The sequence below is a fragment of the Heptranchias perlo genome, chromosome 27, assembly GCF_035084215.1.
Source record: "Heptranchias perlo isolate sHepPer1 chromosome 27, sHepPer1.hap1, whole genome shotgun sequence".
NCBI classification, from domain to species: Eukaryota; Metazoa; Chordata; class Chondrichthyes; order Hexanchiformes; family Hexanchidae; genus Heptranchias; species Heptranchias perlo.
Genome location: NC_090351.1, coordinates 9,926,560 through 9,950,663, shown reverse-complemented (window position 1 = coordinate 9,950,663; position 24,104 = coordinate 9,926,560). Strand labels below are relative to the sequence as shown.

At 43.9% G+C, this 24,104-nt stretch overlaps 1 protein-coding gene across 1 annotated transcript in view; it reads right to left on the bottom strand.

The window, feature by feature from the left end:
• LOC137344332 (synaptotagmin-6-like) overlaps nt 1–24,104 on the bottom strand; it is a 156,150-nt gene that overhangs the window by 19,218 nt on the left and 112,828 nt on the right. The window contains exon 7 of the mRNA XM_068007195.1: nt 387–507. Within this exon, the coding sequence (XP_067863296.1) occupies nt 387–507 (121 nt within the window). The remainder of the gene's footprint in view (nt 1–386; nt 508–24,104) is intronic.

Sequence of the window (24,104 nt, the reverse complement as noted above, 5' to 3'; positions counted from 1 at the left end):
GATTAAAAACAAAAAAAAGTGCTGGAAATGCACAGCAGATCATTCAGTATCTGTAAAGAGAAAAGAGAGGTTATGACATTTTTAGCGGTGTAACCTTCATCAGGCTTCAAGACCCAGAGATACTAAAATGCCTATTTACCTTTCCGGCTTCCGTTCAGGATTACACACCTGAAACATCGCAACTTGTCTTTTCTCTTTACAGATCTGCTGACTGACCTGCTGTGTATTTCCAGCATTTTCAATTTTTATTCCAGCTCATTTAGAATAGTCTGAACGAGCATCTCCAGGCCTGGTTTGATAAGTTTTACTACCGGTGATTTTTTTTTTCTAAATCACTTTGATCGAGAAATGCATAAATTTATTTTTAGAAAATGATACACACTCACCAGAGTAGCCAGTGATGTCCATGGCTTTGAGATTCCTGCATTTGATGACTGTCAGTGTCAGTCGGCCAGCGGTAGGCAGATAACAGAGAGAGAACATGATTTCCCCGAGGTCCACACTTTCCTTTAAATAGTGAAGAAAAATAACGTCAGGTCATGGGTTTAAAGGACTTAGATCATAGTAACCAGACTGCAAAAAGTGCCTAAAATTACCAAGACCAGGCATTAGAATTGAGACTGTTTAGCCTTGATTGAGGCCCTGTCACTAGCTGCAGGTTCAGAATGTGAACTGTTGGACAGTCTAAAACGCTACAAGGTTTATTTTTTACACTGACTGGTATTTCCTGGCAATCAACTGTGGATTATCCCTCCATGTCTCAGTAATGAGATGCACCACTCAGTAAGGTACAGACGGAGAAGGTCCCAGGTTCATTTCCTGGTCTCTACTGAGTTAGCTGGTCAATAATTTGCCTCAGCAGCCTGGGCTGGAGATGGAAAAAAATGAAAAGAACCAGCCAAGAGTTTCCATCGCTATCAAGTGACTCCTGCTGGAATGTGGACCTGTATGAATACTGAGCAAGGACAGAAATGGGCTCAGATATACTGGGACTCCATGGTCAAATACTTGTCAATATTCACTGTCCAGGGTTGAGATGCAAATAATGGCCGTTGGATTGAGGTAACTATCATTGCTACCATTATACCCCTACGCGAGAGGAAGGAAGAAGGCAGAACTCTGCTGTATAAAAAATAACAGATACATGGGCAAGAATTCAAGGCATTAACCTGTGATTAATTGAGTTATATAATGATTGATACAAATTTAATGTCGACTTTAGATATTCAACATCACTGATCTCTTCTGTAGGCAGAACCCATGTCCCTTATGCTCAGGAGTTTACCTTCACTGCCCAATATCTAGTGATACAATAGTGTGACCCAGAACTGTGACAATAAAGCCCCATGTTAAATACACCGTATACTGCAACCTTGCATGTTCCCAATCTTCCAAAGGCTGATTGAGATGAGGCCGATTGTAAATTACCAAACTGGATTATTTTACAATTGTTAAGTGAACAAACACAGAAACATTTTTAGCAAATCTCACCACACTTTGGGGTCGTTTCCAACGTCGCCACAGGGCAGAATGGATCACCCACCCAATGTAGAACCCGCCCAATGTAGAACCCGGCCGATGTAGAACCCGGCCGATGTAGAACCCACCAGATGTAGAACCCACCCAATGTAGAACCCATCCAATGTGGAACCCACCAGATGTAGAACCCGCCCATTGTAGAACCCGGCCGATGTAGAACCTGTCCGATGTAGAACCTGCCCATTGTAGAACCCACCTGATATAGAACCTGCCCAATATAGAACCCGCCCGATATAGAACCCACCCATTATAGAACCCGCCCGATGTAGAACCCGCCCATTGTAGAACCCGCCCGATGTAGAACCCGCCCATTGTAGAACCCGCCCATTATAGAACCCGCCCATTGTAGAACCCGCCCATTATAGAACCCGCCCATTGTAGAACCCGCCCGATGTAGAACACACCCGATGTAGAACCTGCCCGATATAGAACCCGTCCATTGTAGACTCCACCCAATGTAGAACCTGCCCGATGTAGAACCTGCCCAATATAGAACCCACCCGATATAGAACCCGTCCATTGTAGACTCCACCCAATGTAGAACCTGCCCGATATTTGTTCCACTGAAATCAGTGTAAACATACCAAGATCAAAACGGAGTTGGGGAGGATGGAATCTTTGCCACCCATGGTTGGTGGGAGGGTTGAGGAGCTACTGGTGACAATGCAGGTAGAGACAAAAATGGTGTTGGGGTCCTGACAGCATCATTCGGTGCCGATTTGTGCATGTTAATGAGGCCCCAGCCTGTTACTGGCTCGAACTCTGGCCGCCTATGTTGACATCCACCCAAAAATTGGAATAGGTGGACAGCCAGCAACAAGTTGGCGGGTCCGTTTTTTTACACAGTTTTGTTCCACTACTGCCCCATCTTTAGGCATAAATGGGCGGTAATGAGATAAATATGCCCCGCCCCACCGGCCTCCCAGCCTTAGCTCCCAGCAAATAGTGCTCTCCAAAGGAGGGAGAACAACATTCCGAGTGCAAATATCTCCTACCAAGTAAAGGGTAGGATCAGTTTGGTGCTTTTTAATCTCCTCACCAAAAGTCCTTTATACTGAACGTTCTTCCCCATACAACTTCCTTCTGCATTCTTTGTTCTTTTTTCTGCAATTCTGCTCCCTAAACTCCAATTGTACACATTGACAGGAAGCCAGTTCTGCTGATTGTCCGCGGGTAATGACGTGACTGTTGTCTCAAAGTGGGCCTCATTCTTCAGCCCCAAGGGGGTTAAGTGCTGATGAACGATAACTGGTATGGTAACAAGCTGTAAAAACACTTGGTAATCATTCTAAAAAGCTTTCGCACAATCTCATCCCCATGTCCCTGGGTGGGATGGTGCTGATGTAGAAAACTGTAACCGTCTGCCCAAAATCTGCCAGCCATTCCAGTGCACTTAACAAAAATCAAGAGTCTTTGATTAGAAGGCTATATCATTAAGGATAGACCCATCAGACCTGCAGACATGGTGCAGTAGTGACAAAACTCAGTCGGAGGATCACTGGCTCATAATGAGGCAATTGGTGCTCAATAAAAGCTGACAGATCACATCAACCGGCAGTAATTTGCTGACTGAATTAAATGATTCGTCCACACAAAACTGACAGGCAATTTAGCTTCTTTCCACACCCACTGGTGTACTGCTGTTTTTTTTCCTGTAATGTCCTATTTATCCAAACACATCTTTTAGTTGGTTTCAAACAATAGCTTCTGGGAAAGATCTTAAGCCGTGGTAGGGGTGGGGCCCGAGGCGGACGGGAAACGTTTGGGCTTTCCAGGACACGAGGTCCGGGTGATTTTAACTCCCGGGAGAACAATATTCCGAGTGCAAATATCTCCTGCCAAGTAAAGGGTAGGATCAGTCTGGTGGGAAGCGTTAGCAGGCTGGCAAACGGGAGCGGGGTTTTGGGAAGCTGTCGCCAGGGACCCAAAGGAACAGTCCCCGGCAGTCAAGTGCTTAGAAGGAGGGTCGGAAGGGCATCAAGGTCGTGGGCGGGGGGGGGGGGGGGCGGAGGGAAGCCCTGGACAGGGGAGGGCTAAGACTTTGTGGGCCCATGGGAGCGTTCCTGCTCCTCCAGGCCCACAAGGAAACCAAACAAATTAGAAATAACTGGCCATTGTGGCCCCAATCTGCTGGCCTCCAATCTTCTGGCCCTCAATCCGCTGGTCCCCAATCTGCTGGCCCCCAATCTTCAGGCCCTCAATCTGCTGGCCCCCAATCTTATGGCCCCCAATCTTCTGGCCCCCAATCTGCTGGCCCCCAATCTTCAGGCCCTCAATCTTCTGGCCCTCAATCTGCTGGCCCTTAATCCGCTGGCCCCCAATCTTCTGGCCCCCAATCTTTTGGCCCCCAATCTTCTGGCCCCCAAACTGCGTGCCACCACAACACACACTATCCCTGGCTAAGGTGGCAAAGCGAGTGGTCTGCTTTGCAAGTGACTGCCTACTGGACGCAGGAGAGCAACATGGGATGATGCTGCCTCCAATTCTCCTCTCCCACCCAATGGGGAGGCCTTGGCCTCTGATCAACAACTCGTCATCTTGGGACAGCTGACACCGGGGAACATGTGCCGAAAAACATCCTTTGACTGTGCGCCCCAGGTCACTGGAGCTCCTGCAGCATCGAGCCACCAGGTTTGCATAGGTTTTAAGAAAGAAAAGTAAACTGCACTGGAACAAAAATAATCCAAATTTTGTGTAGTCTGCTTAACATGAAATTGATGCTCCAACGCATTGGAGCTATGGAATGGGAATACAATTCACTGCCAGTGTTTGGTGCTGTACCATCACAGGAGCCACCATGGTGCGAGGCCTTCTGCACAGGGTAGGAAGGAAAACAAGTTGGTGCATGTCATGTTGCTTTAAGAATATTCTGGGATCGTTGCATCACGCGAGAGAGGTAATGCTTTGCTCAAACACCTCACCGAGGAAATAGGTACAAACCAGTTGTACAAAAAGTGCAGAGAAGCTGAGATTAAAAGACCCAATTTGCGTAATTTTCAGCCTCATTGAAGTTCTTTTATTTATAGGTCGCTATAAAGGATACAAACTGCCATTAAAGTGCGTGAGTAACCTCATGCCTAACATACACTTACTAACATCTGAGTCAAGAATTACATTTGTACGGAGTCGCACAACACCAGGTTATAGTCCAACAGCTTTATTTGAAATCACAAGCTTTCGGAGCTTTGCTCCTTTGTCACTTCACCAGACGAAGGAGCAAAGCTCCGAAAGCTTGTGATGTCAAATAAAGCTGTTGGACTATAACCTGGTGTTGTGCGACTCCTTACATTTGTCCACCCCAGTCCATCACCGGCATCTCCACATCAAGAATTACATTAGGAGACTTCTAGAATGCTCTGTTCATGGTATGGGTGAAATAAGAAAAATCAAAGAGGAACAAAATAAAGACTACCTCATATGAGCTTAAATCCAACTCAAGATAAATTTGTGTACTAAATCTCTCTCAACCTCTCTCATTACTGAAATATAACATATTATGGCTACAATTATTTATTCTCTGATATCAGTCATGGCCAATATTTTAAAAAAAAATTCACGTCAGCTTCATTCAAACGGCCTGAGAAGCTGGAGCACAGGGGGCAACACTGGCAGAGACCAAGAGAATGGGGCAACACTGGCAGAGACCAGGAGAATGGGGGCAACACTGGCAGAGACCAGGAGAATGGGGGCAACACTGGCAGAGACCAGGAGAATGGGGCAACACTGGCAGAGACTAGGAGAATGGGGGCAACACTGGCAGAGACCAGGAGAATGGGGGCAACACTGGCAGAGACCAAGAGAATGGGGGCAACACTTGCAGAGACCAGGAGAATGGGGGCAACACTGGCAGCGACTAGGAGAATGGGGGCAACACTGGCAGAGACCAGGAGCATGGGGGCAACACTGGCAGAGACCAGGAGCATGGGGGCAACACTGGCAGAGACCAGGAGAATGGGGCAACACTGGCAGAGACTAGGAGCATGGGGGCAACACTGGCAGAGACCAGGAGCATGGGGGCAACACTGGCGGAGACCAGGAGCATGGGGGCAACACTGGCAGAGACCAGGAGCATGGGGGCAACACTGGCAGAGACCAGGAGCATGGGGGCAACACTGGCGGAGACCAGGAGCATGGGGGCAACACTGGCAGAGACCAGGAGCATGGGGGCAACACTGGCAGAGACCAGGAGCATGGGGGCAACACTGGCAGAGACCAGGAGCATGGGGGCAACACTGGCAGAGACCAGGAGCATGGGGGCAACACTGGCAGAGACCAGGAGCATGGGGGCAACACTGGCAGAGACCAGGAGCATGGGGCAACACTGGTAAACACCTGGGGCACTGAGGCAACACTGGCTTTTTCATTTCATGATTGTGTCCTCCAGCTCTGCATTCAAAGTCCAAGTTAAATAATCTCCACGCTAATCCATTAGCCATGCCTCCTAGCATTTTAAATAGCCTAGTTCATGTCCCCTCTCACTCTACTCTCCACTAATGAATAAACATTCAGATGTAGAGCCCTGAGTCCTGGAATCACCCTGGTCATTCTGAACTGCTTCTAAGGCATCAATGCATTCCCGACAGGGTCACAGGGGACAGATGGCTTGCGTTCCCTTAAGCCCATTAACAGTCGATATTGATTTGAAACTGGGACATTAGATAACACGGCAGCCAATTTGCGCACAGCAAGATCCCACAAACAGCAAGGAGACAATGACCAGATAATCTGTTTTCCATGTTGGTTGAGCCACAGCTAAAACCCTTATCCATGATTTTACCCGTAATATTTTAATTGAACTTTGCACTGATCAACATAAAGACTGACAGTATTAGGGAACAGAAACTTTTCACATTTACACCACCCAATATCAGCATCCAAAATTCTCAGATTAGATGTAACATGGGCAGATAGAGAGTAATCTTCATTCTGATCTCAGGACAGCACCCTGCGATGCATCAGTGTTTAATTTCTGCTCTATATGCCACTTAATAGTATGACCTCCATGAATGAGTATACCAATTTGGTATCAATTTGTGCTGCATTAGACAATGTTTTGCTTGTGGGTTTAATGGAGCAATTCAGCACCAACCTAGTGTGAATATTGTATTTCTTTACTATTTAGTGATCGATCAAAACTTCATTATTTCCGTACTTTAGCTTCCCATTCTGAATATCTGAGAGATTACAGGGAAGGAAAAATAATACATTCTGCAGGGTCAGTTGGACCTTAATCACTGTGTTAAATATAAATTGCGTTCAGTGCGAATGAATTTCTTTGCATTTTAAAAAAATTATCTCCTCTTCTCCTGAAGATAATCATGCTGGAGTACTGTTATGGGCCAAGAGGTCAATCTTCATGTGCGAGTCTGGGCAGTCAACATCATTAGCTATTTAGCTGTGGGTAGCATCATAGCCAAGACCATTCTTGTCCACCTTGGACATCCACAAATGGATTTTTTTTGGCAGAGGACACCTGATAGTGATCAGGAGCAGGAACCCCAGCTGATTTGTCCCCTCTGCCAGAAGGGACACTGAGGCCAATTGTCACAATCCATCGCCCTCTCCGGCTGAGAGCAACTCATTCAATAAGAATCTGGAGCCTTCTCGTGGGTATGGCTCAGTCGCACACTGGGACAATGCATTCACTGAATAATCAACGGAGCCCCTGTTTCTTAAAATTATTTTGAAGTCACATTGACAGGTTCAAGGGCAACTACAGCAACTTCTATTCATGTAGCATCTTTAACACAGCAAAACTTCCCAAGATGTTGCATTGTTGGATGTCAGATCTGAGCAGGGCTAAAAAGGGAGGTGGCCAAAGGGGGCTGCCAAAGAGGTAGGTTTTGAAGGAGGGTTTGGAAGGTGGGAAGAGATGTAACAAGATTCAAGGGTTTAGGGAGGGAGTTCCAGAGTGTAGTGGCAAGATAGCTGAATTCTGTGCCACCAATGGTGGCACCGAGATCTTGAAACATTTGCCTGAGGAAGGAGAAAATCTCCGAAAGCTTGTGAATTTAAAATAAAATTGCTGGACTATAACTTGGTGTTGTAAAATTGTTTACAATTGTCAACCCCAGTCCATCACCGGCATCTCCACATCATGACCAATGGTAGAGTGGGGGCAGCGGCAATTGGCACATATTAGACTCTTCTCTTAAGAGCCCTTTCCCTGTTGTAAGGAACAATAAATCACAAGGGTCTTCAAGTGAAGAATTGTCTCAAGTCAGATTTTGCCCATGTGTCATGGCAGACAAAGGATGCAATTATACTCGAATTACACTGATTTCTTGTTAGTTATGAGAATAAAGAAGTGGAATCTATAACCCAAGTCCTGAGGCTTGGTTACCAGGGACCTGAGCTGGTTGCCAGGCCCTTTTTGACTCATTCTCTTTTCCCCATCTACTCATACAATCATCACCCAAACATGACTTCATGATGTCTTCTCTCCTTTTCTCATTCTTCACTTTGGATTCTCAATAGAAGAGCGAGCCACCTGTGCTAATAGGGGAAGTGGAATTGGATTGTGGCTGTTACAAAGCTATGTCTTTATCCAGTTACATATTTCTTAGTGAAGTAGCATTCACTATATCACGTGACTCTTCATAACTTGATTTGTGTCCAAGGACCATGTTACAATGAGGATAACTGCTAATCGCTTTCTCGAATTAATCCATCAACAAGTGAAAACATTATGCAGTCACTAGGACCTAATGTGCTGTTCGAACTGGGCAAGGGCAGGCCTGTATTTCAAACAGCCCGATAATTCCCTTTTTGTATCCTCGGGATAAGGATATTAATTCATTGTTTTTCCTGCTACAACTAGCCATATTTTAACCTTTGTCATTTGTTGTGCTACAAGGACCTAAAGAAAAGCAGAACAGTCCTTCACAAAGTGTATAGTGGCAAACATTTTTGTTATAATTTCATATCAAAGTGCTCTTGCCCCCGAATCCTGTACACAACACTAAGAGCTATGCCAATCTTGTTAGATGCAAATACTGATCTATCACACTTAACAACATTCAGTTACTAAAGAGTTTCTCTACACTATTTGGTTCAAAGTAATTGTAAACTTCACTGATTCCATCAAATGCACTTCTGTTAAAGTCAGCCAGCGTGAAATCTGACAGTCTGCAGTTACTGAGTGTGACTATAATCTGCGGAGTGGAACCTGCTGTTATTGAGTGTGACCATATTGTCCATCAAGTAAATGTTACACTTGGAATTAAAAGTTCAATGAATTGAATAAAAGTAATAATTTTACAAGTCTTTATACAATGCTCCACTGATCAGCAATTCAATCTAAATCTTCAATCAAAAAGAAACTAATAATTCACACGGATCTCAATCGACTTTTAAAATCCACTTCTCTCTTTCGGTGAAGTTTGGCATTGTGTTTTTGCAACTGAATGGAATGAAAATTGGGCGAGGGATAGGATCAGCCAGGTTACTACTCAGACGGCAAAGATAAAAATTTACCTCAGTGCGTTTAGCATTAAAAGGAATTAATTGGGAACAAATGCCTTTGCGAATGGAAATCCATTTCCAGTGGTGTGCCACGGGGCTCAGTGTTGGGTCCCTTGCTGTTTGTGGTATATATTAATGATTTGGACTTGAATGTAGGGGGCATGATTGTCAAATTTGCAAACGACACAAAAATTGGCCGTGTAGTTGATAGTGAAGAGGATAGCTGTAGACTCCAAGAAGATATCAATGGGTTGGTGGAGTGAGCGGAAAAGTGGCAAATGGAGTTCAACCCGGAGAAGTGTGAGGTAATGCATTAGGGAGGGCAAACAGTAAAAGGGAATACGCAGTAAACGGGAATATATTGAGAGGGGTAGAGGAAGTGAGAGACCTTGGAGTGCATGTGCACAGGCTCCTGAAGGTGGCAGTACAGGTAGATAAGGTTGTGAAGAAGGCATACGGAATGCTCTCCGTTATTAGCCGAGGTATAGAATACAAAAGCAGGGATGTAATGATGGAACTGTACAAAACGCTGGTAAGGCCACAGCTGGAGTATTGTGCGCAGTTCTGGTCACCACATTACAGGGTGGACGTAATTGTTCTGGAGAGAGTGCAGAGAAGATTTACAAGAATGTTGCCAGGGCTTGAAAATTGCAGCTACGAGGAGAGATTGGATAGGCTGGGGTTGTTTTCCTTGGAGCAGAGGAGGCTGAGGGGTGACTTGATTGAGGTGCACAAAATTATGAGGGGTTCAGATAGAGTAGACAGGAAGTACCTGTTTTCCTTAGCGGAGAGTTCAAGAACTAGAGGACATAGATTTAAGCTGATTGGCAGAAGGATTAGAGGGGACATGAGGAAAAACCTTTTTACCCAGAGGGTGGTGGGTGTATGGAATTCGCTGCCCAAATTGGTGGTAGAGGCAGGGACCCTCAACTCTTTTAAAAAGTACCTGGACCTGCACCTAAAGTGCTGTAAGCTGCAGCGCTACGGATCGGGTGCTGGAAGGTGGGATTAGAATGGGCACCTGGTTGTTCTTCGAGCCGGTGTGGACACGATGGGCCGGATGGCCCCCCTCTGTGCTGTATCTTTTCTATGGTTCTATGGTTTTAAGGTTCGGGATTTGATTTGACTGAGGAAAGCAAAGATTGACAGATTGGATTACTAGATCAAGAATTGTTTAGTTGGAGTCAACTGAGTGATACAGACTTATAAGTAATGTGAAGTCAGTTACCTTATTCCACCTTCAATGAGATGGTAATAGAAAATAGAAAGCAGATTTAACTCTCTCCCCACAAAATGAAAAGGAAAATGAAGATTGATGAATTGCATCATCACTTGAGAATTCTGTGACTAGCTTCACTTATAGGATACGAATGGTACCACAAGTTACAGGATTGGGTGTTCCAGCGTCCAGTTTTTTGATACAGTTTGACTTTTCCATCCAGGACAAAGCAGCCTGCTTGATTGGCACCCCATCCACCACCCTAAACATTCGCTCCCTTCACCACCGGTGCAGTGTGGCTGCAATGTGTACCATCCTTTTTTTTTTATTCGTTCATGGGATGTGGGCGTCGCTGACGAGGCCAGCATTTATTGCCCATCCCTAATTGCCCTCGAGAAGGTGGTGGTGAGCCGCCTTCTTGAACCGCTGCAGTCCGTGTGGTGACGGTTCTCCCACAGTGCTGTTAGGAAGGGAGTTCCAGGATTTTGACCCAGCGACGATGAAGGACCGGCGATATATTTCCAAGTCGGGATGATGTGTGACTTGTAGGGGAACGTGCAGGTGGTGTTGTTCCCATGCGCCTGCTGCTCTTGTCCTTCTAGGTGGTAGAGGTCGCGGGTTTGGGAGGTGCTGTCGAAGAATGCATTGCAGCAACTCGCCAAGGCTTCTTCGACAGCACCTCCAAAACCCACGACCTCTACCACCTAGAAGGACAAGAGCAGCAGGCACACGGGAACAACACCACCTGCACGCTCCCCTCCAAGTCACACACCATCCCGACTTGGAAATATATCGCCGTTCCTTCATCGTCGCTGGGTCAAAACCCTGGAACTCCCTTCCTAACAGCACTGTGGGAGAACCTTCACCACACGGACTGCAGCGGTTCAAGAAGGCGGCTCACCACCACCTTCCCAAGGGCAATTAGGGATGGGCAATAAATGCCAGCCTCGCCAGCAACGCCCACATCCCATGAATGAATAAAAAAAAACTTCTTTGATAGATTACTGTTTTATAGCTACTAGACATAGAATTTTGTAGTAGCAAATGCAGATTATTTCTTGATGGATCCAGATTAATTGACATCACAATCTGGCACAATCCCCTAACTATCCTTTAATGTTGATGGAACACACATCCAAAGTTAACCATCAGCTATGATGTGGAGATGCCGGTGATGGACTGGGGTTAACAATTGTAAACAATTTTACAACACCAAGTTATAGTCCAGCAATTTTATTTTAAATTCACAAGCTTTCGGAGGCTACCTCCTTCCTCAGGTGAACATCGTTCACCTGAGGAAGGAGGTAGCCTCCGAAAGCTTGTGAATTTAAAATAAAATTGCTGGACTATAACTTGGTGTTGTAAAATTGTTTACAATTGTTAACCATCAGCTAATGTCAGCTGATCATTAGCTACAAGATTTTCCCAGAGTTAGACTATAATGCCACTACTTTATAGGGGAGACAACAACTTTCTGGATGAGAACCTTTCTTCAGAACTGCAAATTAAGAGATGAACAGTCATGAGAGGGAGGAGAAATATATAGAAAACACAGACAGGCAAACAAACACAGAGAGGAAGCATCAGTGGAATAATGTACCAGACCATCTCAGTAAAGTCACAGATAGAAGTAGTGACAGAGAAACCAAGAATGTGTACACAGCAAAGAAAGAGAGGTCAGCGTGAGAATAGGAAGGGGGGTTTAAGTAACGAGCCACACGTAGCCCAGGGTTGTACTTGCAGACAGAAAGGTGTTTGGCAAAGCGGCCACCTAATCTGTGTTTGGTATCCCCCATTGCAGAGGAGACCGTATTTTAACTCTCTTTCCCATTCCCTCTGACCTCTATCATTGACCTTGTACACTGTTCCAACAAAGCTCAATGCAAGCTTCATGGACATTATCTTATCTTGTTCCTAGGCATCCTGCAACCCTCTGATTTGAACATTGATTTCAATAACTTCAAACTTTAACTATGTCGACATTTTCAAACCTATCTTAACTTCATCGATGACCCTTGAGGTTTCCCAGGATTTCCACTTTGCACATTTTCCTCAGACTTCTCTCTTCCTTTAGCTATTTGTACACCCTTTGTTTCTCTAATATGTTTTATTTTTTCAGTGCCTCTGTCTGTACTTGACTGAGATGATCTGTTACATCATTCCAATGATGTTTTCTATATGTTTTTTACCTGTTTGTGATACATATTATCCCCTCCCTCCCTTTTCTGATTATATTAATAAGCTTGTCTGTCCATTATTTTTGAGTTCTGAAGAAGGGTATATGCCAGAAATGTAGACTGTTCTTACCACAGAAGCTCGAATTTCTGCAAATTCTGTTTTTTGTTGCAGATTGCCAGTGCCAGCAGCATTTTTGCTTCTTACTCGCTGCTCGCTACTGAATAATATGAGCTAGAGTCACCTGAAGCAGAAGTTAAAGATGCCGAGAATAACGTTAAGGTAGTTTTGCTGCCCTCCAACAAACCATTGATTGCATATCTAAGTATGAGTCAGATGGCCCGGAGAGATGCAGAGAGTCTTAACAGCTCAGTAACCTGCCACTGAAGAGAAGGTGTAACAGCCACAGTTTAGCCCAGACTATCATCTTTGGCAAAGGTTCTCTTTCAGCCTGCAGCCAATTTGCAAAGAAAAGCCAGAGACATTTTATAACATTTTAGTCAGAGTAAAGGCAAAAAGTGGAGCAATCCATCCTGCAGAAACTCAAATATCAGCAATCTTTGTGCTGTGCCCTGTGGCATCAGCTGGTTCCTTTATTGTTTCCGTCAATTCCCATGTGTCGACTGTCACATAATTCACATAACCTGGAAGTGAGTTTCCAAACATAAAATTGTTTATGACAAATTACTAATTATTTTCTAGAAATAAAATCTTAGACGTTTAAAAATAAAAACTAACTACCTCTAGATATACCGCAGACACGTTTTGCCTAACCCTGCGTACAGATAAAAATTTTGATCCTGTGCCACTGTAGAATTACATTTTGTGTTAAATACCAATCAATCATAACTGAACGAGAAAGAAAGACAGATTTATCACCTGACTTCAGGTTTACCTATTTACTGCAATTAGACCTTGTGGCTTTAAAGGGGCAGACCAGTTAACCATTGCTCTGCATTAGGAACACAAGAATACATTGTGCTAATACATATCACCAATGACTGCATTTCAATAGTAGTTCATTGGTTGTGATGTGTTTTGGGACATCCCGAATACATGATAAGATGCTGTATATATATCAGTTATTTCTTTTATACTATAAAATATACTTCAACATATCTTTCTGAAAACATATATCTAAATGCCTGTACACAAGTAATGGGGAATTCAGGTTGTGGCACTAACCAGCTATTCGTTGCATGGTACGGTGGAGTAATGGTTATGTTACTGATCTAGTAATCCAGGGACTGTGAGTTTTAAATCCCATCATGGGAGTTTGAGAATTTGAATTCAGCTTAAAAAGTCTGGAAATAAAAAGCTGGTACCAGTAAAAGTGACCACAAAGCTGTCGGATTGTTGTAAAATTCCAACTGGTTCACTAATGTCCTTTAGGGAAGGAAACCTGCCATCCTTACCCGACCTGGCCTATATGGGACTCCAGTCCCACACCAATGTGGTTGACTCTGAAGTGGCCTAGCAAGCAACTCAGTTATATCGAACTGCTAATAAGAATGGAGTGCAACGGTTCAAGAAGGCAACCAATTATTACCTTCTCAGGGCAACTAGAGATGGGCAATGAATGCCAGCCTTGCCAGTGAAACCCACATCTTGAGAATAAATAAAGATTAAAAAAAAAGGCCATCAGAAACATTAACTCTGTTTCTCTCCCCACATATGCTACATGACCTGCTGAGTGTTTCTAGCATTTTCTGTTTTTATTTCAGACTTCCAGCAATTGCAGTGTTTTGCTCTAATATAAAAAAAGGAAATATTGATCAGGGCTCCTGACTTACAAATGCCAGTGGCTGACACCCTTTCACAGATGGCCTGTTGGGACCCATCGCCCGCTGATATTCACAACTTTACGGACTGATCAACAACGCTTTCAACAACTGGAAAGTGAATTAGATTTTAGTCAAACCTTATAAGTGGCTCCTGCTGGCCAAAGATTGGATTAACCTTTGGAGACGGACATTCGAAATTTGTCCTTTTCCAAAAATAAATCTGGGTTGGGACTTTCAGAAAGGTTTCTACTTGAGCTGTCTGCCTCAAACTAAACTAGTAAAACATTTATTGCTTTCTGTTCCCTCCTAAGAGATATCCTGAAGCCCACAGACAAAGTGAGTATCAAAAACTGGGGAAAAAAATGTCAATTAAGTGACATTTGGAATTCAGCTATTCCAAAATAGGACAGAAAACAATAAAATCAGTGGAAAGAGTTCAGTAAAGTGGAATAAAATGAGCTCCCAGCTGTATATTGTAGAATGATGTAGACTCTGTGGGATCTATTTATATTCTTATTGGAAGAAGAAGAGGTGGAGGCAAGGGAAGATGATGTGATGAAAGTCTTTTTCATGAATCAGTCACTCAACAAATGGATCATACTAGATATTTTATGTAGAACCAATATAGCAAAGTGGGTGCGTATGAGAAATTGAACATGACTATTACTAGGCAGAGTAAATGTCGACTTAGCTGAAGTATTCAAAAGGAATGAGACAGCTAGTCTTGATGCAGAGACAGGATGGAGATGAAAATAGTTACACTGGCTCCTGAAACAGGGCCTGAGGAACAGGGCAGGTTTGATAGACTGACAATCTTTTCCTATTTCTATACCCTTACGTTTTTATCGTAGTCCCACTTCATTGTTGGGTAGGATTGTCGGATTGTAAGTGCCTCAAAGATACTCTGACCTCTAGGATTCATTTAATTCTAAGTCTTAAGTGTATCTCTGTTAAGTTGAGTTAGTAGTCTAATAAATAGAGGCATGGCGGCACACCTCGGCCTCATCGAATGCACATCCTGTGCTATGTGGGAACTCCAGGACACATCTAATCTCTTGGACGGCCACAGGTGCAGGAAGTGTCGTCAGCTGAAGGAGCTCGAGCTCTGGGTTTTGGAGTTTGAGCAACAGCTGGCATCACTGCACTGCATCCTCAAGACTGAGAACTACGTGGCTAGCACATTTCAGGAGGTGGTCGCCCCGCAGCTCAAGAGAGTGCAGGCAGAGCGGGACTGGGTGTACCAGACAGGCAAGGAGGACCAGGCAGGTAGTGCAGGAGTCCCCCGAGTGCATCTCGCTCTCCAACCAGTATTCAGTTCTGAATACTGGTGAGGGAGAGGGTTCCTTTGGGAATTGCAGCCAGACCCAAGTCCACAGCACCGTGGGTCGCTCAACTGTACAGGTGGGGGGGAGCTGGATGGTCTGGAAAGCAATAGTAATGGGGGATTCAATAACTAGGGGAGCAGACAGGTGTTTCTGTGGCGCAGACGTGATTCCAGGATGGTATGTTGCCTCCCTGGTGCCAGGGTCAAGGATGTCACTGAGCGGCTGCAGAACATTCTGAAAGGGGGAGGGTAAACAGCTAGAGGTCATGGTCCATATCAGTACCAATGACACAGGTAGAAAGAGGAATGAGGTCCTGCAGGCAGATTTTAAGGAGCTAGGAAAGAAATTAATAAGCAGGACCTCAAAGGTAGTAATCTCCAGATTACTCCCGGTGCCACGTGCTAGTGAGTATAGAAATAGGAGGATAGAGCAGATGAATGCATGGCTGGAGAAATGGTGCAGGAGGGAGGGTTTTAGATTCCTGAGGCATTGGGACCAGTTCTGGGGGAGGTGGGACCTGTACAAGCCGAACGGGTTGCACCTCAACAGGGCCGGGACCAATATCCTCGCAGCAAAGTTTGCTAGTGCTATTGGGAAGGGTTTAAACTAGCTTGGCAGGGGGATAGGAACCTGAGCGTAGATTCGGAAGGGAGAGAAACAGAGTTGGAAATGGAAGATAACAAATTAGTACGTGAGTTTGGAAGGCAGAGGAAACAAAGGTTAGAAAATAGACAACAAAAGAGTTTGGCAGTGCTTAATGGTACATATCTCAATGCAAGGAGTATAGTGAATAAGGCAGATGAGCTGAGGGCACACAGATATTCACGTGGAAGTACGATATCTTAGCTATTACTGAAACATGGCCTAAACAGGGGCAGGAATGGCAGCTCAACATTCCTGGTTGCGGAGTTTTCAGACGGGATAGAGAGGGGGATAAAGAAGGATGGGGGTGGGAATATTGGTTAAAGAAACAATTATAGCTGTGAGGAGGGATGATATGTTAGAAGGATCATCAAATGAGGCCATATGGGTTGAGCTAAAAAACAAAAAAAGGGGCAATCACACTGGTGGGAGTGTACTATAGACCCCCAAACAGTCAGAGGGAGATAGAATAGCAAATATCGAGGCAAATTTCTGAGAAGTGCAAAAACAATAGGGCAGTAATAGTAGGGGATTTCAACTACCCTAATATTAACTGGGATACAATCAGTGCAAAAGGTATAGAGGGTGCAGAATTCTTCAATTGCATTCAGGAGAACTTTTTTTAGCCAGTACGTAGCAAGCCCAACAAGAGGGAGGGGGCAGATCTGGATTTAGTTTTAACGAGTGAAGCTGGGCAGGTGGAAGGAGTATTAGTGGGAGAGCATTTTGCTGGTAGTGATCATAATTCAATTAGACTTAGCATAGTTATGGAAAAGGACAAAAATAGACCAGGAGTAAAAGTTCTCAATTGGGGAAAGGCAAATTTTACTAAGCTGAGAAGTGACTGAGCAAAAGTGGACTGGAAGGTAAATTCAGAGCAGTGGGAGGCATTCAAGGGAGAAATAGGGAGGGTTCAGAACAAACATGTTCCCATAAAGAAAAAGGGTGGGACTCCCAAATCTAGAGCCCCCTGGATGACAAGGAGCATACAGGGTAAGAAAAGGCAAAAAAGGAAAGCTTATATCAGACACCAAGAGCTCAATACTGCAGAAAGCCTAGAGGAGTATAGAAAGTGCAGGGGTGAAATTAAAAAGGAAATTAGGAAAGCAAAGAGAGGGCATGAAAAAATAGTGGCACATAAAATTAAGGAAAACCCAAAGATGTTTTATAAATACATAAAGAGCAAGAAAATAATTAAGGAAAGAGTAGGGCCTATTAGAAACCAAAAAGGTAACCTATGTGTGGAGGCGGAAGATGTGGGTACAGTTCTTAATGAATACCTTGCGTCTGTCTTCACAAAAGAGAGGAACGATGCAGAGATTATAATTAAGGAAGAGGAGTGTGAAATATTGGATGGGTTAATCATAGTGAGTGAGGAAGTATTAAGGAGTTTATCATCTTTGAAAGTAGATAAATCGCCAGGCCCGGATGAAATGTATCCCAGGCTGTTAAGAGAAGCAAGGGAGGAAATAGCGGAGGCTCTGACCATCATTTTGCAATCCTCCCTGGCTACTGGCATGGTGCCGGAGGATTGGAGGACTGCCAACATTGTACTGTTGTTTAAAAAAGGAGAAAGGGATAGACCGAGTAATTACAGGCTGATCAGTCTAACCTCGATGGTGGGAAAATTATTGGAATCAATTCTGAGGGTCAGTATAAATCGTCATTTAGAAAGGCACAGATTAATCAAGGACAGTCAGCATGGATTTTGTTAAGGGAACTTCGTGTCTGACTAACTGGATTGAATTTTTTGAGGCAGTAACAAGGAGGGTGGATGAGAATAACACATTTGATGTAGTCTACATGGATTTTAAGCAAGGCTTTTGACAAGGTCCCAGATAGCAGACTGGTCAAAAAAGTAAAAGCCCATGGGATCCAAGGGAGAGAGGCAGTTTGGATCCAAAATTGGCTCAGTGGCAGGAAGCAAAGGGTAATGGTCGATGGGTGTTTTTGTGACAGGAAGGCTGTTTCCAGTGGGGTTCCACAGTGCTCAGTACTAGGTCCTTGCTTTTAGTGGTATGTATTAATGATTTGGAATTTAATATAGGGGGCATGATTAAAAAGTTTGCAGATGACACAAAAATTGGCCGTGTTGTTGAGAGTGAGGAGGAAAGCTGTAGACTGTAGGAAGATATCAATGGTATGGTCAGATGGGCAGACAAGTGGCAAATGGAATTCAATCCTGAGAAGTGTGAGGTAATGCATTTGGGGAGGGCAAACAAGGCAAGGGAATACACAATAAATGGGAGGATACTGGAAGGAGTAGAGGAACAGAGGGATGTCCACAGATCCCTGAAAGTAGCAGGACAGGTAGATAAGGTAGTTAAGAAGGCATATGGAATACTTTCCTTTATTAGCCGAGGAATAGAATATAAGAGCAGGGAGGGTTAGCTATAACTGTATAAAACACAAGTTAGGCCACAGCTTGAGTACTGCGTATAGTTCTGGTCACCACATTACAAGAAAGATGTGATTGCGCTAGAGAGGTTAGAGAGGAGATTTACGAGGATGTTGCCAGGACTGGAGAATTCTAGCTATGAGGAAAGATTTGATGGGCTGGGATTGTTTTCTTTGGAACAGAGGAGGCTGAGGGGAGATTTAATTGAGGTGTATAAAATTATGAGGGGCCTAGATAGAGTGGATAGGGAGGAGCTATTTCCCTTAGCATGATATCTGGTAGATCTTGCTGAATTCCCAGTACCTTCTAGCAATACCCTACGTGCAATTCATAGAATCAGAGGGGTCAGTGACCAGGGGGGGCATAGATTTAAAGTAATTGGTAGAAGGATTAGAGGGGAGCTGAGGAAAAAAATGTTCACTCAGAGGGTGGTGGAGGTCTGGAACTCACTGCCTGAAAGGGTGGTAGAGACAGAAACCCTCAACTCAATTAAAAAGTACTTGGATATGCACTTGAAGTGCCGTTAGCTACAGGGCTACGGACCAAGTGCTGGAAAGTGGGATTAGGCTGGATAGCTCCTTTTCGGCCAGCAGGGACACAATGGGCCGAATGGCCTCTTTCTGTGCTGTAACTTTCTCTGATTCTATGAACTGCACGTAGGGTATTGCTAGAAGGTACTGGGAATTCAGCAAGATCTACCAGATATCATTTTTCTTCATGCCCAAGCCTTCATCAAAGTATCCATTCCCCATTTGTGAGTTCAGACAGTGAGTCTTGGTGGACTATTTGTGGACACGGCCATGGCTGTCCAAACTTGATGGCCACATGAGTATTTTCCAGCAGGGGGTGCCTGAGAGTAAGCAGAAGCAGGATTCCTCCCTCCCAAGTAGAGAACAATCCAATAACTTGTTTTGAGAATTCTTTTTGTCGCCTTGTTCCTTGTTGACAAGTCCATCCATTTTCAACTGTCACAAAGCTTTCGTAAGAAAAGCCTAAAGGACTGCAGTATCACAGTTACTTGCAATCAGATGAAAACCAACATGCTGCTGGCACCGATCTGAATGTTATTTGATTGTGCCCCATTTTGTGAAGACAATTGAGAATGTTATTGATACAAAGCCACAAATAAAATTGATGGTGACTGACAGAAAGGTTTCAGAGTTATTGCTATTAGAAGAGAATTCTGGGAGGCATTGTGGATTCTATCCGATCACTGCCAATTTCAAAAAATAGTTCGCTTCGATTGTAGAAAGTCACATCAGAAATCGGGTAATCGCTTTCTGCATGGTTTCAAAATTATTATAGTTACAGAAAAATGGATGTTTCTCCAGCCTTTAGAGAATGTTCTTGCAGTTACTCAGTAAATGTGCTCACTGGCACAGATTGTCCAAGAAAGGAGATTGGCAGGGTGGTGTTGGGTATATGAAGCTATGAAAGACAACTTCCTGATCTCACCTCAGAGTGTGCAACTGCCTGATTAATGCAGAGTTGTATCCTTTGAAGGGCTGGAGTATACCTTGTAACTGTGCTAATACGCAAGGCGATTCAGATTCAAGGTGGCTGCCCCTCTCAAATAATTGGTCTTGCTAGTCCACCAGTGTGAAGCATCTAGTAGCATTTATTATTTTAATTATTTTAATACCATCGAGACTAGCCTCAACCCCTGGACTGCCACCTGCCACATCAATAAGTGAGCATAAAAATCCCATTGGTCTGAATAAGGACCCATTGTTGAAACAAAACCTATGTAGAATCCTCATTCCAACACGCTGGGGGAAAATGTCCATTCTAATTTGGATTTCCAGCATTTGTAGTTTTTACCTTGATTTTCAAAGACTTGCATTTTTAATTCCTTATCACATCTGAATCACCTCAAAACAATTCATACAAATTAATTTTTCAAGCTCAGTGACTTACGTAGGCAAACTTTGCAGCCTGCATAACTACCAATTTGATATAAATTCTACCAATCCTGATAATTCTGTCATTTTGTGCTAAAAATGGAATTATCCAATAATTTTTAGAGAGACTCCAGAAAAGAAAACCCATCCTATTAAACTCAAAATATTAACAGAATATATTGCTAAAAAGAATAGTATTAACTGGCATAGCAGGACTTAGGGTAAGTCTTGAGGGGACCTAACTAAAGGGAGCACACACTGCGTCACCAGGTTGTAATCTTACAAATATGTTAGAAAACTCCTAGTCAATCCATCCAGCACAGGTATGAAAACCTCAAGTTAATAATAGACTTCAATCGCTCCCATACAAAGGTCCAATTCGTGCCAGCAGTACCAGCTCGTTAACTGCACTGCACGTTAAAAACCTAAGATGCCACAGCTGATGTATTCTCTCCACCTCAGCTCCCCTTGCCCTCTCTCTGAATTCACCACCATCCTGTCCTCTCTAAACCTCTCCCTCCAAATAAATTCTCCTACCCATGCTCATGGCCATCACTTCGACCTAGCCATTTCCTGTGTTCACTTTACTCCTGTGGTCTCTATCCCTGACAAGGCCATCTCTGACTATTTCCTTGTATCCCTCACCACCCACATCCTCCTACCACCTCCTAAGCTCACTTGCTTCAGCATCTGGCCCTGGGGAAAAAAACCTCCTTCCCCAACTCATTTACAACTGCACTTTCAACTCCCAACCTCTTAGCCTTTGGCTCTCCGTTAACCACGATAACTCTGCAGCTGTTAATTTGCTCAATAACACCCTCACTCCACCTTTGATGCCTTTGTCCACAGAAAAACCTTCACTGTGTCCTATTCCAGTTGTTCCTCCAGGTATGGATCCCATCTTTGTTCTCTCAGCATCTGCACAACAAAACATCTCCTTGCTATGGATTTCTTTGGCGTCAAGATAGAGACCATCTGTTCAGCTGCCTCTACTGCTTCCATCTCTTCCCCATGCCCACCAAGCCAAACCTCCCCCAAAGCCACTTCCTACCCAAGCCCTGAACTCCCATTTCTCTAGATTCTCTCCGATCTCTTCCCATCCCTTCTCCGAGCTCATCTCGTCCATGAGACCTACCTTCTACTCCCTCAACTCCATTCTCACTAAACTTCTGACTACCCAAATTTCCTTCCTGGTATTATGCTTGTTGACATTGTAAATGATCCCTCTCTCATTCAAAACTACCATCATCATCTCCTTCCTGAAGAAACTCACCCTTGACCCCTTCATCCTTGCAAGTTACTGCCCCATCTCCCATCCGCCACCCTCCATAAATATCAGCTTATCTAAAACTGCTGCCCATATCCTATCCTGCATCAAGTCCTGCTCACCCATCACCTCTGTTCTCGCTGAAACTACAATGGCTTCTGGCTCCCTAATGCTCTCAAATTTAAAATTGTTATCCTTGTTTTAAAATTTCTCCATAGCCTCTCCCCATCCTACTTCTGTACCCTCCTCTAGTGCTACAACCCTCTCCCAACTATCTAGTCCTCTAACCACAGCCTCTTGTGCATTTGTCCCTCCTTTCATCCCATCATTGGTGGCACAGGCTTCAGTTGTCTTAGCCACACTCTTTGCAACTCTCTCACTATACGTCTCCACCTTTCTACTTCTCGCTGTACATTTAAAAACCTTTCCTTTCGAGCAAGCTTTTGGTCACCGCTCCTAATGTCTGTGTTCATTGTTCGAAGGCTGGTCCCTCACTCCCTGTAAAGACTCGTGGGACATTTTCTACATTAATGACGCTGTATAAATGCAATCTGCTATTGCTTTGGTTAGTTGGGACAAGACAAAACAAGGTGTCCCAATTAGACAACTTCTGTTGTACTATCTGTCAGGTATGCCTTAGTCAAATAATACTTCATTCAACTGCAACCTCAAGGTGCATAACACTACATGACACTCATGACACTCTCAGTGCCCCCTTCACCCCTAAATCTTCAAAACTCACACCACAATCCCACTGCCCCCAATTATCGGAAAAATGGCCATGTTATCAAAAATAAATGGACTGCACGTAAAAGCTTTGGACATCCCAAAGTGCTTCACAGCCAATGAAGTAACTCTGAAGTGTGGTCACTGTGTAGACACTGAGACCAGCCAGATGGACGGTAATGAACTCTTCTGGTCACATACGATCCTCTGTTGCCAGTACCATTGTTGGAAGTTTGCGTTAATCGGCAGCTGTTTGGATCCTCTCATTATCTCAACAGTCACTCCAGGATATCCCACGGTTGAAGAAAACATTTAGAATCAACTGATTATATATACAGTTGTGAGTTGTTGGTGTTTTGTACCAAGTGTGATGGTTGTATTTATGTTAACAATTTATAATGGCAAAAAGCCACATCAACATTTTGGGGTCTTACACCCAATAATCGGCATTCAGTACCCTTCTGCTCATTGACAGGCCTCCACTACCCACCTGACCCCATTTATGGGTGTCTGATTTCAGGGCTCCTTGGTGTTATAGTGGCTGGCCTCGAACCTTATACTCAGGCCGACCCACCCAACCCATGTCTGCTTGGTGGGTTGCCATTTTGGATGTTTCCTGCCCCATTTCATACCCTCGTTAATATAATGCTGGCCTCATGCCTACTACTTCAGGACTTGCAGCCCTCCCCATATCATGACCTATGGCCCAAGCCCCACCTTTACTTACTTGTCCTTCTCCTCCTTGGTAGCTCTCCTCCCAAAAACTGCTCTTCATAATGTTTGTGCCACCACTGAATTGTTCAACTACACAAATCCTTTATAAGTAAATAAACTAGTCATGAATTCTTTATTGTAAACAATTTTACAACACCAAGTTATAGTCCAGCAATTTTATTTTAAATTCACAAGCTTTCGGAGGCTACCTTCCACATCGTTCACCTGAGGAAGGAGGTAGCCTCCGAAAGCTTGTGAATTTAAAATAAAATTGCTGGACTATAACTTGGTGTTGTAAAATTGTTTACAATTGTCAACCCCAGTCCATCACCGGCATCTCCACATCATGAATTCTTTAGGTGGCTCAGCAAAAGTAAGAGCCTCCAGTTTTAGCTCAAATAGATTTTTAACTTATCTTTACAGTTGGCAAATATGTCATTTTTCAAAGCATTATGAGTGCTTATAAACTACTGGTGAAACGAGTGAAAATCAGTTAGCAGCTTTGGGTGAGAGGACAGCGGCGGCAAAAGTAGGAAGGTCACATTAATTCATTGGCGCTCTCTACTCCATTTGACCCAGGACTGGAGGGTTGGCCTTGGAAAAAACAAAGGGCTTAAAATTGCACTGCACAATATCATATCATCTGTACATTCAACACATAACCTGTAAAACTCTTGTAGTCACTATATTAGCAGAGGCATTAACCCATTTACCATAAACAGATAAAGACGGCCACTGAAATAGCAGAGGGAGAATGATAAGTGTTTGTATCACACAGTTTCAAAGCCAACATTTTTACAGACAAAGGTAGAGTAAATTCTATGTGACTGCTTTAGGTACCCCCCAAGCTACTTTAAATAAGTAAGAGTGAATTAAACATAAATAAAAGAAAAGACTACGGCAGCAACTTCAAACTGCATCTACTGCATTTTCTGCGATTCTCACTTTCT